General features: G+C 47.8%; 1 protein-coding gene across 3 annotated transcripts in view; it reads right to left on the bottom strand.

The window, feature by feature from the left end:
* The window catches only part of HM13 (histocompatibility (minor) 13), a 37,284-nt gene extending 21,306 nt beyond the window's left edge, over positions 1-15,978 (bottom strand). For all 3 annotated transcript variants that reach the window (XM_006881415.1, XM_006881417.1, XM_006881416.1), the window contains exons 1-2: positions 15,648-15,978; positions 5,109-5,207 (exon numbers count right to left, since the gene is read on the bottom strand). In XM_006881415.1, coding sequence (XP_006881477.1) covers positions 5,109-5,207; positions 15,648-15,830 — 282 coding nt within the window. In that variant the 5' untranslated portion in view covers positions 15,831-15,978. The remainder of the gene's footprint in view (positions 1-5,108; positions 5,208-15,647) is intronic.
* Positions 15,979-17,204: the final 1,226 nt, after the last annotated feature.

The raw sequence follows: 17,204 nt of genomic DNA, 5'->3' as shown, positions 1-17,204 counted from the left end.
AGAAAACTGGAGCTCCCTTGTTTCTTCTGTAGGTGGTCACAACCCTCTGGAGTTGGGCGACAGGGTCAGGAGGAATCTCAGACACCCCTGGGGGCCTTCTAGTTTCTGTGGCTGTGAGAGAGAAACAAATCTCAAGCTCCTGGAGGCACCGCCTGAAGGAGTCTGCAGGGTTCTGCTTGGTGGGTCGTATCTGGGGACATATAATCCACACTGTTCCCAAAACAAACTGTCTGATCCTCAGAAAACACACTCGAGTTTCTTTCTCCCTGCTCAAAGCATCTAGCAAGCCTTTCCAGAGTGGCCAACAGTCCCTAGGCATGCTGGTTACTGGTCACCTATGCATTCTGCTCTATCCTCAACGCTTTCTGGACAAAAGAGGGAAATCTGCACTCATGCAATTTACAGCCTTAGAAAACCTACTGGAAAGTTAGCTGGCTGTAAACCCAAAGGCTTGTGGTTCAAATCCACCAACTGCTCCTCAGGAGAAAGATGGTCAGACACCTCCTGTGTGATTTATAGCTTCTGAAAACCCTCTAGAGGGTTCCGACATGACAGCACCTGACCAATTCCCACAGTGGGGGTGGATGCTGTGACACTGACCTTGAAGGCCCCTTCTGGACCTTCATGTAGGTGAACCTGGGAAGTGTTCTCTTCACAAAGCTCCCAGCACACTGCACCATGTTAATCTGAAGTTTGCTGCATCGCCCCGACTTTGTTGTTGTGATGGTTGCTCAGTGAGAGGGAAGAGCACGCTCTTGGAGGTGCAGGGACACTAGCCACTGTGAAGGAGGCTGTCAGGGAACATGTGAACCACCTCCGATCACTCTGCTTCTCAAAACATCCACCCGCTCATCTGAGCTGGAGGCTCCAGTCCTCATCTCAGCCTCTCCTCACTCCACACTTGCTCTGTTCTCCAGGACACCCGCAGGTGTGGGTGGCCTGGGCTTCTTTTCTCTCACTGCCCAAGATGCTCACCTGCCTCACTTCACCTGGACCACCTTATTCATCCTCCAGCTCTCAGCTCAGAGAAACACCCCTTGACATGACGCTCTCTCATCAGCACCTATTAACTGCCTGCTGCTGGCTCGGGCCAGGGACTGTGCTCAATACGAGGAACATCGTAATGAGTAAGACAGACAAGGGCCTTATGGGGTTGGGTTATGTGCCACTGAAGGGACAGACTTAGCAGAAGCAAATACTTCCAGGTGCTGATGGATGCAAAAGAGAAAGCAAAGAGATAGAGGGCGACGGGGGAATGTGAGATTAGACTGGTAGGCAGGGAGGGCCTTCTGATGAGACGACACTGTGGCAGAACCCTAAATGAAGTGAGGGGACAGGTCATGTGGATATTCAAGGGAAGACCAAGTACAAGGTTTTGAGATGGGTGTGCAACTATGTTGAGCAGATGCAGGGCCAGGAGCCTGGGGCTGAGGAAGGGAGGGCAGAGTGCTGGAAAGAGGCTGGGGGGATAGAGGGACGGGGAGGAAGCAGTCAGATGCTGCACATGTTTTCATCTGGATGAGACAGGTGCTGGAGGGCTCGGGGCATGAGAAGATTCTGCTCTTATGTCTTAGAGCAGGGCAGAGCAGAAACAGAGGCCAGAGCGGAGGGAGGAAGTGCCCCAGACTGGAAGGAGGCAGGGAAGTGACCAGCAGTGGCCGACCACAAGTCTGTTCTCAAGCTGGAGCTGGAGCCTGCCCTGAAGAGCTGAGGGGGAAAAGCAGGGATGTTAAGGACTCAGGGGTCTCGGGCTGCACAGCAGGGGAGTGCTGCTGTCCAAGGTGGTGACTCGAGAAGAGGGTTCACCCCAGTGGCTCTGTGGTCTCCTTCATATCACTCGTGAAAGCGGAACTTGCCATTTATCTGTAATTATGTGGTGTCCATCTCCATTGTGCATGTAACAAAATGATCCAGAACCATCTGCTTTTCTCACTATGGTGGCCTGGCACCCAGCACAGGGCCCAGCATGTAGCAGATACTCATCAACTATTTGCAGAATAATTCACGAACACACTGGTGATCTACATTGTGAGTACTATGAGAAAAGGACCTGCTGGCTTGTGGACAGTTTTGCGGTGTGCCTCTCACACATATCTATGGGGGTCCTGGAGACAAATGGGCCATTGGCTGCACCTCTGAGCTCTGGTTGGTTTGACTAAGGATTGTGCACCAAGCCTCACTTTCTTTTATGCTTTGCTGGCTGGGAAGCTGGGGCCAAGTCTATGGTCACGGACAAAAACATAAGATTTCAAAGCATGGAGTCTGTGTCCCATTGTCACTCAAGGCTTCATTGCTTCCCTTCAGTTTAGTTTTCTTTTCCACTTCAATTTCCTCCTTTGTTTTACTTATACTGTGGGGCTTAATTTCTAAAAGCTGCCTCAAAGACAGCAGCTTTAAACGGGGTGGGAGAAATCAAATGCTGTGACTCTGAGGAATGATACAAATCGTAGTACCCTGATCAGGAGGAGGGATGAAGGGGGTCAGTGAAGGCCACTGGAGTTCTTTTTCTAGAAAACCAAGCAATCAGTGTCAGCCTGAGGTTCAAAACGAGATGGGTGGCTGTTTTTCAGGTAGTTGCTGGTCAGCAATCTCAACATGGACACACCTAGGCTGGGGCGCAGGTGTGCCCTGTCCTCCTGGTACCTGATATGTTAGGGCCAGGGACAGTTTTGCTCAAAAGAGTTGAGGCTTACCTGCCTGGAGAGGAGGGCAGGTTGGACAAGAGGCATCCAGTGCCTTAAATAAAAGCATTCACAGCCTCTGGTGACAGGTTGGTTTTTTTAGTATGTTAGCCTAAGGAAAGAATGCTAAATACATTTTACAGCAGAAGATTTTAAGCCAAGGGACTGGGTGTGTATTCCTGGAAATGAGCACAGTAGAGACTTGAGAAATTGCTGGGGGAAAAAAATTGAGCCAGAGGCAATGGATTAGATGAACAAAGAGCAAGTGAGAGAGACCTAAACAGTGCAGGAGAGAGGAAATGGAACAGGGGAATGCCCAGCACAGTTCTATTTACAGAAGGCAGCCTCTCCCTCACACACACAGCAGCACTAACACTATCTAGCAGGCAACATACATCAAACGCATAACAGCAGGTTCCTCTTGCAGAGAGGGAAATGAATCGGGGACTCAGGGTGCAGGGGATTAAGAACCAAAGACAAGGTCTTGGTGTGGACTGATTGTCATACGGTATGAACAAAGGCACGTGATAAATACACTTCTGCACCCTAAGTTCCAGGAAAAGAAGAAGAAAATAAAGATCTGTTTAAAAAAAAATCAACGAACATCTATGGTTCCTGAATCACTCTCATTCTATTAAATGTACAAATCAAGGTTTAATGTAATGCTTTAAGTAAACTCATAACACTATTACAAAGAGGGCTTTTGATGTACCAATGAGGGGCAAGGGGATAGGAAATAGGTATTAGACATTTGGCATCACCTATTTAAGCTCTAGGGAATCCAGGTAGTAAAGCAGTTAAGAGGCTTGGTTGTCAATCAAAAAGCTAGTTGTTTGAGGGCACCCACAGGTGCCTCTGAAGAAAGGCCTGGTTGTCTCCTGAAAAAATCAACCACTGACAACCCCACGGAGCACACTTCAGTCCTGACCTGTGTGGGGTCACCATGAGTTAGAGAAATGATTTTCTTTTCTTTTTTTAAAAAGGACTCTAAATTGCAAATGTTGTTTGGCCTGGTAATCTCACTGAGGAGGTACCTGAAAACATGCCAAGCCATGGTGGTGGTGGTCAAGCTGTGACAAAGCCCCCTGCTTAGCCCTTGGTGGGCCACCTGAATGGAACCATAAGCAGCCATGAAAGAAAACGAGGAGACTCGGGCTGGGCTGGTACAGAAATGTCTCTGTGCGAACAATCATGCTTACTGACGTTTCTATAGCCCAACACAGAATAAGCAGAACAGAACTTTTTAGCAGAAACTATATTAGGCTCTTTCGTATCCTTCCTTAAGGTTTAATTTTCTTAAAAAACCCTATAAAACACGAACACCTATTTTTATTATTTTATTTTTAAAATTACTTTTTTATTATTTTGTGTGTGTGTACCATCAAATTGGACCTGACTAGTACAGGAGGAGACTGCCCCTCCTTCTCTAGCAGAGCATCTGGTGGATTCAAACCGCATACCTCTGGGATTGCAGTGCAGCTTCTTGCCACTAGGCCACCAGAGCTCCCTGAACATTTATTTTTAAAAGGTACAAGAATGTACTTCTTGTCTTTGAAGAATTTTCAACAACCATGAAAAAGGTACCTCATTAAAAAGAAAACAAAATGAGGTATATCATTAAGAACAAAACAAAAAATTTTACAGCTATTTTATCAATACATTAAAAATACTTATTAAAAGCTTCTAGGAGCTATCTCAAAATATCAATAGTAAGTATCCACGTTATTTAGTTTCCCTCTTTTGCTATGTCTGTCTTTAACTTTTCTGCATATATTACTTTTAGAATCACAGAGTAGTACAAGCTGGTATTTAGAATAGAAAAAGAAAAAAGAAAAGCGGAGCAGTTGCAGAAATATGAGGAAATGCTTATGATGGCAGTGGCCTGAGTGGGAAAGCAGCTACAACACCGAACACACCACATGGCTGCAGGCGGGGGGGCACCGTGCAGAAGAGCGGAAGGACACACCTCCGGAGGGAGACGGGGACTGTCCCTGCCACAGGGGTTTTGGATGGCTGCTGTTTTCCCCTTTTTACTTTTCTGTGTTTTCCAGGTTTTCAACACTGAGTCTGTGTAACTTTTATTGGGAAAATAAACCTCAACAGATTGAAAACAAGAACAAAAAGCAATTAGTATGGTGGAAGTCTGACACAAGCCATCTCCCATCCCGACAAAAACACAATGAAATGTGAACTGCTATCATAAACAAAAAGCTACACAGGGGAAGGGGGGGGAAGGTTGGAGGGAGAGTGTTCCATACACATAGCAGCGCTCTTGCTGGGTTGTGGGCCAATGATTAGCCTTCCCCTGGCTCTTTTACTTTCTAGAAACAAACATGTATGGCTCCTGTGATGAGGAAAAGAAAACAAAACAAAGGAAAAGAAACTTATTAGAACCAAATAATACACAACAGGTAGCAAAGGACTTACTTTGAAAAAGAGGTAGAGGCCCAGGAGCGTGCAGCTGGCGATGATGGGGAAACGGGCAGCGTCTCGGCTGGTGATGGTCTCCGGCATGTCGGAGGCGTTCTAGAAAGAGGATCACAGGCCAGAATAAGAGGTGCACTGCAACGTGGACTCTGGGGTTAGGGAGGAAACTGTGTAACAGTGAATGATTTTTTTTTTAAATTAAAGTGAACTGGAAGAGGTAGGGAGGAAAATGTACAATAAGGAATGAATGAAAATCCAACTTTAAACTTTCACTAAAATCACAATAAAAAGAATAGATTTTAAAAAGACTGATAAAAAGAAACAAGCCAAGATGCAAGGAGCGGTGTTCCAGAAGACGGGGCTGACCAGGTGGGGGTGCAGTTCAGGCTCCCCAAGCTGGATCCTAGCAGACACTGGTTGTTCTAACAGCAGTACTCACTCGTGGAAGAGGGGGAGCTTTACTCTGGCACCTCCAACAGTTTTCTGCCTCTGGGCTATTTATTGTCTCCTCAAGATGTTCTGCCCCTGCCAGGCCAATGTCAAGAGATCTGGATCTCAACAGCCAGGGAAGGCCCAGGGCACATGCTGTCTACCGGGGTGGGGGTGAGGGCGGAGCATAATATGTAATAATGGGGTGAAAAACTGGGGGCAACAGAACAACTGGAGAACATTAGGAGAATAACTTCCAATTTTCTTACATTTAGCAAGAAGTAAATATAATTAACTATATTTTCCAACGACCCTTACTCAGTAGACAGGGAACTCTCCTGGCCTAGTGGTAAGGAGCTGTGCTGTCAGTCTGGAGGCATGTGGTTTGAATCTACCAGCTTCTCCAAGGGAGAAAGATAATCTCTTCCTATTTGGTTTATTGTCTCTGAAAATTCACTGGAAGGTCAGCTATGGGTGAATTCTGACTCCACAACAACAGTCTAGTAGATAATAAATAGAAATAGAAATAAAACAACACAAAATCAAACTAACAATGCTGAAAGTGGCACACATGCCGATTATCAACTGACAGGAGGGTCAAGTCTTGACAAAACAGAAGCTTAAGAGGCCCAACCTGGAAAATTCAACATGGTAGAAACAAAATCCATGACAAAATTTGTAATGGCAGATGCTACGTTGGCAAGAGAACGATGTGGGCAAAGAGCTGGTGGAAGGTAAATATTTGCACGAGAAAGAACTGAACACTGTCAAAACAATGTCAGTCTTTTAAAAAGAGAGAAACCTGGAAATTAACATTGCAATACGGGAATTAAATTGGCTTCATGGCAAGAAATACTCTGTTAATGAAAAATTTATAATGGTAGTTTATTTCTGGTTAAAATGTGTATTAAAACCATGAAGTTAAAGTTTTCAGGACTACAGGATTCTAGCTGTACCCTCACTGCTAGTCAAGATCCCGCAGTCCTCTAAAGACAGCTCCAAAGCCACTGCTATGAAGTTTGCCCCCGGGACCAGCCTCCTCAAATACACACCCCAAAGCCTTTTAGATATTTTATGTCATAGTTACTAAAAGCCTGTGCTCCTGGCAATGAGGAATTCTCTTCACACAGCCACAGGCTCACCCCAGACCAGAGATTCCACCACTGGTCTATCGTCTCATGAGCAAGGGCACTCGCAGCTGTGGGAGACAGCACTGTTCATCTGTGGGGTCACTAATATTCCAGCTCTGTCTGGAGAGGGTAGGCCAAGAGAAGAAGGGTCTGCCATTAACTAGCTAATCCTGATTCTTTCCCCTCAAGAATTTAGGCAAATTCAACGAATAGCTTGGAGTGTCCCGGGGTGGAGAGCTGCAGAAAGGGACCGAGATGGGAGTTTTGGGGGCAGCAAGGACATGAAACAGTACGGGGAGTTCCATAATCACACATCCTGGGCATCAGTGCAGACTGGTTACGAGGCATGCAACTCCTTGGCAGTGGGCAATTTAGTTTTCTTCTGTTCCTAAGGAAATCACACAAGGTCAATGAGAAGCAACTGACCTGATGGAAAAGGATCACCCAGAAGCTCACTGCTGGCTACTATGCCCCAGGAGGGAGGTCCCTGGTGAGTCTGAAAAGGCTCCTGGAACTTCCTGCTGGAGCTGAGACTTTGTGTTCTAGGAGAAGGGGTGAGTCCAGCCCCAGCACATATGGAAGCTCTGTTCTAACCCCTCACCTCCATCCTTGTCCCAACAAAAAAGAACCTCAGAGAGAGAGGGAGGGAGGAGGCAAAGGAACCCAACAAGCTAAAGCGAACACTGATGTCTTACCATGGTACTGTTATCTGAAAGGCAACCCTGGTTTTCTTTCACTAGGTTTGTCATTTGCCGCTTGTTACCTATCTTAACAATTAGAAGTAGCTTTCACTGACAGCCAAGGTGTCTGGACTCAAGGGGAAGAGGCAGACACAGCACCTGTGGAGGGCGCACTCCTGCTAGCTGGGGCCCTCTGTGAGCAGCAGTGCAGGGGTGCAGCACGCGGTGGGGGCAGAATGCAACAATCCCGCGGCTGAGGTGAGCAGTTAGCACACATGACGGCTAGTGGAAAGGCTGGTGGTTTAGGTCCACCCAGAAATGCCCCCAAAGGCTGGAGGATCTTTTCCAAAAATATCAACCACTGAAAACGTTATGTAGGGACAATGGGGCTGTCATGAGTTGGAGCTGATATCACAATAGTTTTTTTTTAAAAAAATATTCGTATATATGTTGTTGTTGTTGATTGCCGTTGAGTCGAGCATGGCTTAAATACTCGGGGCATGTTATGAGGAGGGCCTGATCCCTGGGGAAGGACGTCATGCTCAGTAAAGCAGAGGGCCAGTGAAGACCCTCAATCAGATGGACTGACACTGTCGTAGGACAATGGGTTCCAGTCCAGCAGCAACTGTGAGGATGGCACAGGACCAGATGGGTTTCACTGAGGTGGAACCAACTAGACATCACCTAACAACCACCACCACCACCACCACCAGGCTCCAGTGTTTCGGTCTTCTAAACAGAGGACACAAGCAGAGGACTCAGGACGTGAACTACAAATGTTCTCTAAGTGAGAAAAAAAATGTTCACATTGACTCTCTGTAAGACTCTCAAAATATGGCAAGATTCCATTTTTTCATCCATCATGAAAAACTCCTAAGAAGATAAAACTTACTGAGACACTCAAATAATGGCAAAAACTCACATGCCTGATAACATACTAAATCGTCTGGCTGTGGGCAGAGGTGTTCAACCACAGCTGATGTGACAGCAAACCAGTATACACCCAAACTCTTTGACCAAGCAATTTCATTCCTGGGAGGCTTCTGACCAAGTAAAATTCAAACACTTGCTAAACAATTAATGTGTGAAGTCCATGCGAGGTGAAGGCCGGCTGGCATGACGGCTAAGCCACTGGGGGAGTTTAACAGCCAGTCATACTTGGTTCTGCAGGAGAGAGACATGGCAATCTGCCCCTGTAAAGGTCATGGCCGAAAAAACCCTGCAGGGCAGTCCTACCGTCATATGGGGATGCTGTGAATCAGAACTGACCCCAAAATACCCAATGGCAATAATATAACCACTGCTCCCTTGACAGCTTACAGACAGGAAGGCTGAGGTAAGACACTGGTCCTCTGAGCTCTTTTACTCATCAGTTAAACAGGGTGATACTCTATAACCACACTCAGTTCTAAAAGAGCCAAAACGCTCAGGCCTAATGAAGTCCAGTGTGTGGAGAAGTGTGGTGAGGGGTGGATCACCACTGCCACTCCAGTGCACAGGGCGGTGGCAGGCCTCCACCACCTCTGGCTGCTGTGAGTCACCTCTGAGGCTTTGGCAGGGCGATGGGGTTGTGGGGGAGCAATGTTGACACCGAGGGGCAGAGCTTCCTTCCTCCCTCCTCTCTTCCAGCTCTCGGTTTCTACTTTTGGCAGCAGCGTGCTGTGGAAGTTGGGCAAGTCTCTCAACAGCTCTGTGCACAAACTGTCCGGCAAGTTAATGCGCTTCCTGCACAGCAGTGCCGCTGAGTGTAAAAGGGAACCGGTTTACAGGCAGGCAGGCAAGACCCTCAGACGTAAACAGGTTAGTGTAGTACTCAGTGACAGGGACACAAGACCACAGACATGTAGAACGATGTGAGACACAGTATGTGTCCCATATAGCCGAGATGGCTCTGATGTCAGAAAGCTCAGTCTCTTCTACTTCATCCCGGCGAGGGGACCCTGGGAAAGTTAATTTCCCTCTCTCACCCCCTTAATTTTCTCAGCTGTAAAATGGGTTGTGGGAATCCTGGCAGAGAAAGCACTTAGTGCTGTGCAGGCCACACAAGCTATGTCAACAGCTCTGTTTATAAAGAGATGGCACAAACGCAGACAAGACACAAGCAGTGCCTGACTGACACCGGCGTCCTGTTCTGATGGCTTCGTGGTAAGTCAGTTCTGATGTAAGTTAAATGTCTCTTTTTAAAAAAGAATTTTCATTAATTGCCTTTTATCAGTAAGGAGCCCTTGTAACGGGAGTAAGATATGGGGCTGCTAATCTAGTGGTCTACTGGGTAAGGAGTTGTGCTGCCAATCCAAAGTCAGGGAGTTTGGATCTACCAACTGCTCTGATGCAGAAAGATAGGCAATTTCCTCCTGTGTGACTTTATTGCCTCTGAAAACCCACTGGAGGGTCTGTCAGGAGTTGGTTCCAACATAATCACTACCACCACCTCAGTGATTTGGAATCAGCACTCACTCACTCGCTGGAAAAAGAAGAGGGGGAGTCGGGCGGCTGGAACACATGCCACCTAAGGGTGACCCTGGTGGTCAAGCACAGGGTCCTGCTCGCCCGCGCTGAGGCTCTGCTGTGTACAAGGAAGGGGCACACACCAGGGGGGCAGCTCTAGGATGTCAAACCACACATACAACACTGGTGTCCCTATACACAGAGACAGGGCTCATTTCTAAATGCTCCTTTCAATCCAGTCCAGTGGTCTAGATACAATGACAGTACACTCGATGCCACCCTCAGGGTGGGCAGAGGTCCCACCATGTATTTCTTTCCTCTGTGGGTTACTGTGAGGGGCATTCCATGCATGCTGGGTTACAATGGAAGACTTCTGAAATCCAACTGACAACAAATAATGAGATAAAAAAACCCCACAAACACCCCCAACAAATAATGAAATCATTCATCAAGAATGTTCTACGTGCCAAGCGCTAGTCGGTACTTTATATGATTCCACTCTCACAAACCCCCTTGAAGTAGGTACTTTATTTTACCATAGATGAGAGGTGCTCTAGTAGATTGGTGGTAAAGAGTGATGCTGCCAACTCAAACTGGCAGGCAGTTCGAATCCAGGCGGGGAAACTCCTCCTGTGCAATTCAGTTCCGAGACAACAGTAACAAAACCAACAACACTTTACAGATGAGGAAACGAGGCTCAGGGAGGTGAAACAACTTGAGTCACATGCTGATGAATGGCAGAATCAGGATTTGAACTCAAGAAGTCTGGTTCCAGAGCTCAGATTATAACTCTTTATTCTACATGGTAGTTGTTGTTATGTACTGTCGAGCCAGAACTGGCTCATAGCTCACCCTCCAATAGATTTTCAGTCTGTAAATGGCATGGGAAGATACTGGCCCTCTTTCCTACGCAGAGAAGCTGGTAGATTTGAACTAAGTGCCATTGGGTTAGCAGTGCAACTCCTTACCAGTAGACCATCAGAGCTCCTCTAAACTACCGACACCATACAGATTTCCATTGAAGTTAAGAAGCTAAGAAAAAAAAAAAAAAGAAGTAAGCTAAGATTCTCTACCAATTCAATTTGCATTTTTCAACCAGACTCCTTAACAAGGTGTAATAGCTTCTGAAACACAAAATATAAGGGGGGGGGGGTCGAGAGAGCTGACAAAACAGTTTGCACTCACACGCTGAATGTTCATCTATCAGGACGGAAGCAAACCAGTAATGGAAGACAGATGCCCAGCTCCAAGCCATTACCTCAGCGTGAGCTCTGGGAGCCCTGCTTTCAGGCCATGGCCTAGAAAGGTCTGGAATTCATAAATCTTTCTCTAAGTGCTGCCCAGCTGGAGTCTCCAGGCCTCCTCCTCTCTCCACCATATTCATGCACCCAATTCTCCACGATTCAGCTTCCTACACATCACAAGTCCTCCTCCTCCAGGCCTTCATCTTCATCTTGACACCATCCTCTCTTCTGTTCTCCTACTTAACACCTATCCTTCAGGGAGATACTCTAGAGCCAATATCCAATTGCATGCCACATCGGCTTAAATATCTCCGAAAAATGGAATACTGTGTAGCCATTCAACAAAACCGAGGTCACTGCTGATGAAAATGTAAACGTTCTCTGGTAAGCAGTCTGGCAAAAACTGATATAACTCCAAAATGCACAGAGCATTTACCCAGTTGGAATTTACTCTATAAACACACAATTGTTGTGTACCATCAAGTGGAAGAGACCCATAGTGGACCCTCCAGTGGGTTTTCAGAGGCAGTAAATTCCATGAGTGACTGCACATCTTTCTACTGTGGGTCAGCTGGTGGATCTGAATCATGGATGTTTGGGTTGGCAGCCCAATTTCTTACCACCAATCCACTAGGGTTTATTTATAAATAAATAAAAACACAGACAGGTATGAAATGAAAAACCAATAAGGGTGGGCTGAAAGAGCCTACATGACCAGTATGACCAAGGACAGACACTAAATCAGTGCTTCTCCCACTTGGACATACATTTCGGGGGCTCATTAAAATACACATTTAACAAGTCTAGGATCTGCTTTTCAAGTAAATTCCCAGGTGAAGTGGCTGTTCCTCTGCCAGGGGACTACCTACCTCTGGAAAACCATCAATCTAAACAAAGAGAAGGGTACGGAGATGGGGATAACATGCAGCTGTTAAAGAGGAACATAAACAGTATATAACACTGATATACAAAGGAAGGTGTAAAAAATGATGTACACAGAATAAGACACATGGTTTTATAATAATAAAAATGGAGAAAAGCTCATGATCAATATTTGCAGGGGTGTGCGTGTGGGGGGAAGGACACAGAGAAAAGGCTAAAACTTTGGGTCCACTCAAAGGCACGTGGGAAGAAAGGCCTGGTGATCGACCTTAGAAAACCTTGTGGACAGAGCATGGCTCTGCATTGACACTTCGAGTCGTAAAGGGTTTGAAATGACTTGACGGCGACCTGTTTTTCCTATTTGTCAAGGCACAGAATCTAGACAGAGATGGAGAAACGGGGAACATGGCACCTCTGGGGAGAGGGAGTGGGCAGCTGGGGTGGGAGGGAGGCTTTCACCATGCACCTTTTTGTTCCTTCTAAATTCTCTACTGTGGGCACACACTGCCTACCCATCCCATCAGAGAAGAATGAGGCAGATCTATAGGTAGTGACACAGAAAAATGACCCAGATTTCCTGTCAAAGGTGAGGCAGCTGGGGGGACTGGAGTGGAGATGGGGAGGTGAGGATCAAGCTGCAGAGACGGATGTACCACACAATCTCAATTACATGTACGTGTACACACACCTGTACAGAAGGATATGCCATATAATCTCATGTGTCTGTACGCTGTACACACACAGTGTGTGTGTATATAGGAAAAGCTGTGGAAGGTCACATACTACACAGCAATATGGGTTACTTCTAGGGATTTGTGCTGAGGAGATTTGGGGGTTTTTTAATTAATTTTAATGAAAGTTTACAGAGACTTGGGGTTTTTACTCATCACTGTTGCGCTGAGGAGGTTTTAAAGTTAAGCATAAAGTTTTAAGGTGATAAGTAGAGGTGGTCCGCGGGTTCCTAACGAGATCTATTCCCCCAGCGTGTGTCTAAGCCAAATCTGTAGGTCAGCTGGAGCAGGTGCATATATGGCTCTTGTTTAGTCGTCTTTGTTGTTAGATGCCATCAAGCCGGACCTGACTCACAGCTGACTCTCCAGTGGGTTTTCAGAGCTGCACATCACATAGGAGGAGATGATCTTTTTCTCATATAGTAGGCGGTAGATTCAAACCACTTGCCTTTGGGTTAGCAGTGCAACGCCTTACCACTAGAACACCAGAGCCTCCCAGTTTAACTTTAGCGGTGGTGGGGTGGAGGAAAAGGGAACGCTGGTGGCGCAGCGGGGTAGGTGCTGGCTACATGACAAACTGAAAGAACCTGCCAGCTGCACTGTGGGAGAAAGGTGAAGCAGCCTGTTTAAAGAGTAACAGCCTCAGCAATGCCACAGGGTAGTGCGACTTTATCCTACAGAGTCCCTATGAGTCAGAACTGGCTTGATGACAGAGCATTTTAGCACAAGAAGGAGCCCTGGTAGCACAGTGTTTAAGCACTGGTTGCTTGGCAAAAGGTTGGCCATTTGAACCCACGAGCTGTTCTACAGTATAAAAATAGGCAGTCAGCCTCCATTAGGACCTGCATTCTCGGGACCCCCGTGGGGCAGTTTTCCTTCTTCCACGGGGTTGTTATGAGCTGGAGTTCATGTGAGAGCAGCCAGTATGGCCTTAGTATCAAGAAGAGCCCAACTGGCACAGTGATCGTGGGAAGTTCTCTTTGACGAAGTTTCATCTGGGTGTAAAGTGGGGACAATAATACTGGCTTTGCTTTGGTGCGAGGATCAAAGGATGCTGGTTAAATGATTTGTTCAACTGAGCATCATGGCTATTGGTATAGGCTAGCAGGAGTCTGCAGCTTCATGAGCTGCCTTCCGACCCCGCCAGGAGACATTTGGGAAGCATCTGGGGGTGACAGCGGACCTGGAGCTTTCTTCTACACATACCTCCTGCTTCCGCCACATCACACTGTCCATTAGTTCGTGAACTGCCTAGTACCATCTTGCCTCCGTTTCCCCTGCATAAAATGCTTTCTCCTAGTTGAAACCCCACCTTTTACTTCAGGATCAAGCCCACCTCCAACACAGGGTCCCCTGCTCTGCCCTACAGGTGTTCCACCTTGCTTCCTCACCTCCAAGTACCATGTGTGTTATAATCACAGACTGAATCATTTCTGACTCATCAAAATTCCTAAATTCCTAGGTGATGGGGCTCTACTATATTTATCTTCACTGAAGCATCCTTCAGCCTGGACAACTGTGAGTGTTTAGGAAATTGCTGTCTGACAGGTGTTTTCTGAGGAGGTTATTGATCCACGGGTGAAAGGTGTATCGGGAATCATTCAGTTAGTTCTGGGAGCTGCTCAGGTCAGGTTGCCCCTCCCTCCCTTTTACGTCATGCTGTCCATCTGTATCCTCTGTCCTGGTGTATTTCAGAACTTTTCTGTGCTATGTCGGCCCAGCAGACACAGGCTTAAGGCCATCTGAACTCTGCTTAGAAGGGACAGAGCAGAAAGGATAATAGGGTCACTTATGAGCCTAAATCCAGGCTGGGTACTGTCCTTAGCATGTGATCACTGAGCAACCCGGTGAAACCTCTGCTCCTTCCCAAAATGGGTAACGTTTTGACAACCTGGGCTTGAGCAGTTTCAAAAGTGGCAGCTGCTTTGTGGGCCTGCCCTCTTGGGGTGAGACAGCTTCCTCTTGAGCCTGCAGGTCTGGGTGGGGGAGGAACAGAGGGGAGGAGGGAAGGAGCCTGAAGTGGAAAGCCATCTGTGTAATGGGTGGGAGAGGCCTTCAGGTAGGGCAGAAGCACAGAAGGCAGGTGTCCGATGGGACAGATGACGTGGAAGGTGAGAGATGGGGTTTGGTCCATTCTCAAGAAACAAAAAAAAGAGAAGCTGACAGCAGGTCCGCCCTCTTGGCAGGGTGGATGTCTTGGGTGGGATGGGGCGGAGTCGGGGACTTGGGCAGTTACAGGATGGGACAAGATGCAGGCCCAACATTGGGTAGCAGTTGCAGAGGGGAACCCAGCAGAATAACGAGTCTGTGGCTGGTTAAAAAGAGGCACAAGGGTGGCAGGTTCTGGGCAGCTGGCTGATCGGAACCGGTTTCCGAGAGTGTTGTGAAAACCTGAGGGTGAAGTGAAGCCTTACGTCTCTGGGTTAATTTTTTTGAGGTACACGCAAGGGTCTAATCCAGGGGTTCGGGGACGAGACACATTAAAGTCAAAGATCCCAGCTGGGCAGAAGGCAAGAGTCTCGGCTGGGCCTGGATGAAAGCGCTGGAGCGGGGGTGGGCTGAGGATGACAAGGGATGGCATCCCCTCGGGAGCGCTACAGGGCCAGTGAGCCATCAGTTAAAGAGCCGGGTCTTATGTCCGGGACAGGACAGGTCGCCTGGGTCCAGGAGGCTCAAAGCAACCAGTGCTGGAACCCCAACCTACTCATCAGCTGACAATGACAGCAGCTGCTGGTATGAGGCACGGAGGGAGGGGTGTGTCAGGGCCGAGAGGCAAAGTGTCAGTCCTCGTGTCATTTCGGGGGTTGGTGCCCCGATCCTGCGGAACGAGAGTCAGTCCGGGATGCAGATTCGGGAGGGTGTGCCGGTGCTCGATGCTGGGAAGGGCCAGTGTCTGGGAAGGGGAGGTAACTGTCAGATCTACACCGGCAGGGGGAGGGACCATGTCATCCTCAGGGAGAGGGACAGAAAGTGCCCCGGCGTGCCGCCGTCCTACCTTGCCGTGTGCGCAGCGTACCGAGCGCAGGGCGCCGAAGAAGATGGGCAGCAGCGCCATGAGCAGGAGGCTACCGTAGGCCAGTGCGATGCCCTCGGGGGTGGAGGGTGGCCTCGTCGTGCCGTTAGCCGGACTGCCGGCCTCGGCGCTGACGTTGTGCGGATCGCTGAGGGCTGAGTCCATAGCGAGGCCGCGCTCGGGGTGAGTCTACAGAACTACAGTTCCAGGCTCCGTATGCTCAAGCGGGGAGGGAAACAGGCGCTGCAGGGAAAGCCACGTTCCCCTAAAGAAACAGGAAGTGACGAGACCCCTCGGTGACTCGCGCTGCGCAGGCGTGCGAGCGCGCACGCAGGCGCGCGCACGCGCTTCCCCGCCCGCTCGCCCTCTAGTGGCCACAGAGGGGGCGGGGGAAGCCAAGGGTTGCTAAGCAACCTACTCAAACCAAAACCAAAACCTAATCCAACTGTTGTAGTGGAGTAGAACTATATCCATGCAGCTGGAGATGTCGTGAAGTAGAAATATAACTTTCAAGCTGTAACTGGATGGCTGTGGGTTTTAGTTTGGATATTTTGGAGGGACAACACTGAGTCTTCTTTTTTTTTTGGTGTGTGTGTGTGTGTGTGTGTGTGTGTGTGTGTTTTGTCAACAGAGAGCTGCCAGATGTGCGGACTGGGTTTAGAAGAGGCCGTGGTACTAGGGATATTATAGCTAATGTTACATGGATCTTGGCAGAAAGCTAAGCGTACTAGAGGAATGTCTTATCTGTGCTTCATTGACTATGCGAAGGTTTTTGACTGTGGATCACAACAAGCTGTGGCTCTACTCAGGTTTCACTCTGGAGCTTACTGGTTTTTGGTCTTTTACTGAAGATATTTCCAGGGTTGTAACCATTATGAGTTAAACGGCACAAAAACAACAAGCTGTGGCTGACTCTAAGAAGAAGGGGAATCCTACAACATTTTTGATCGTGCTAATGCAAACCTATACTTGAACTAAGAGGCAGTAGTCAGAACAGAGCAAGGAGACACTGCATGGTTCAAAATTGGGAAGGGCGTCTGCCAGGAATGTATTCTGTCTCCATACCTTTTCAACCTGTATGCAGAACAGATCATCTGGGACGCTGGGCTGTACGAAGAGGAATGTGGCGTCAGGACTGGTGGAAGATTCATCAATAACCTGCGTTGTGCAAATGGCACAACCCTACTTGCTGAAACTGAGGAGGACCTGAAGTGCTTGCTGCAGAAGGTGAAGGACTGCAGCCTTCAATACAGATTGAAGCTCAACATAAAAAAAAAACACAGATTGGGGAGCTCTGGTGGCCTAGTGGCAAGAAGCTGCAACTACAATCCCAGAGGCTCACGGTTCGAATCCACCAGATGCTCTGCCGGGAAAAGGAGGGACAATCTCCTCCTTTACCAGTCAGATCTGATTTGACGGTACACTCACAAAAAAAAAAAAAAATTAAATTAAAAAAAAACCCAACAAAGATTCTCACCACTGTGTCAATTGGCAGCATCATAATAGACAGTGGAGAGATTGAGATAGTTAATAGTTTTA

The sequence above is a fragment of the Elephantulus edwardii genome, unplaced genomic scaffold, assembly GCF_000299155.1.
Source record: "Elephantulus edwardii isolate Elephantulus edwardi_28Jun2011 unplaced genomic scaffold, EleEdw1.0 scaffold00015, whole genome shotgun sequence".
Taxonomy (NCBI): Eukaryota; Metazoa; Chordata; class Mammalia; order Macroscelidea; family Macroscelididae; genus Elephantulus; species Elephantulus edwardii.
This window is presented reverse-complemented; position numbering and strand designations above follow the sequence as displayed.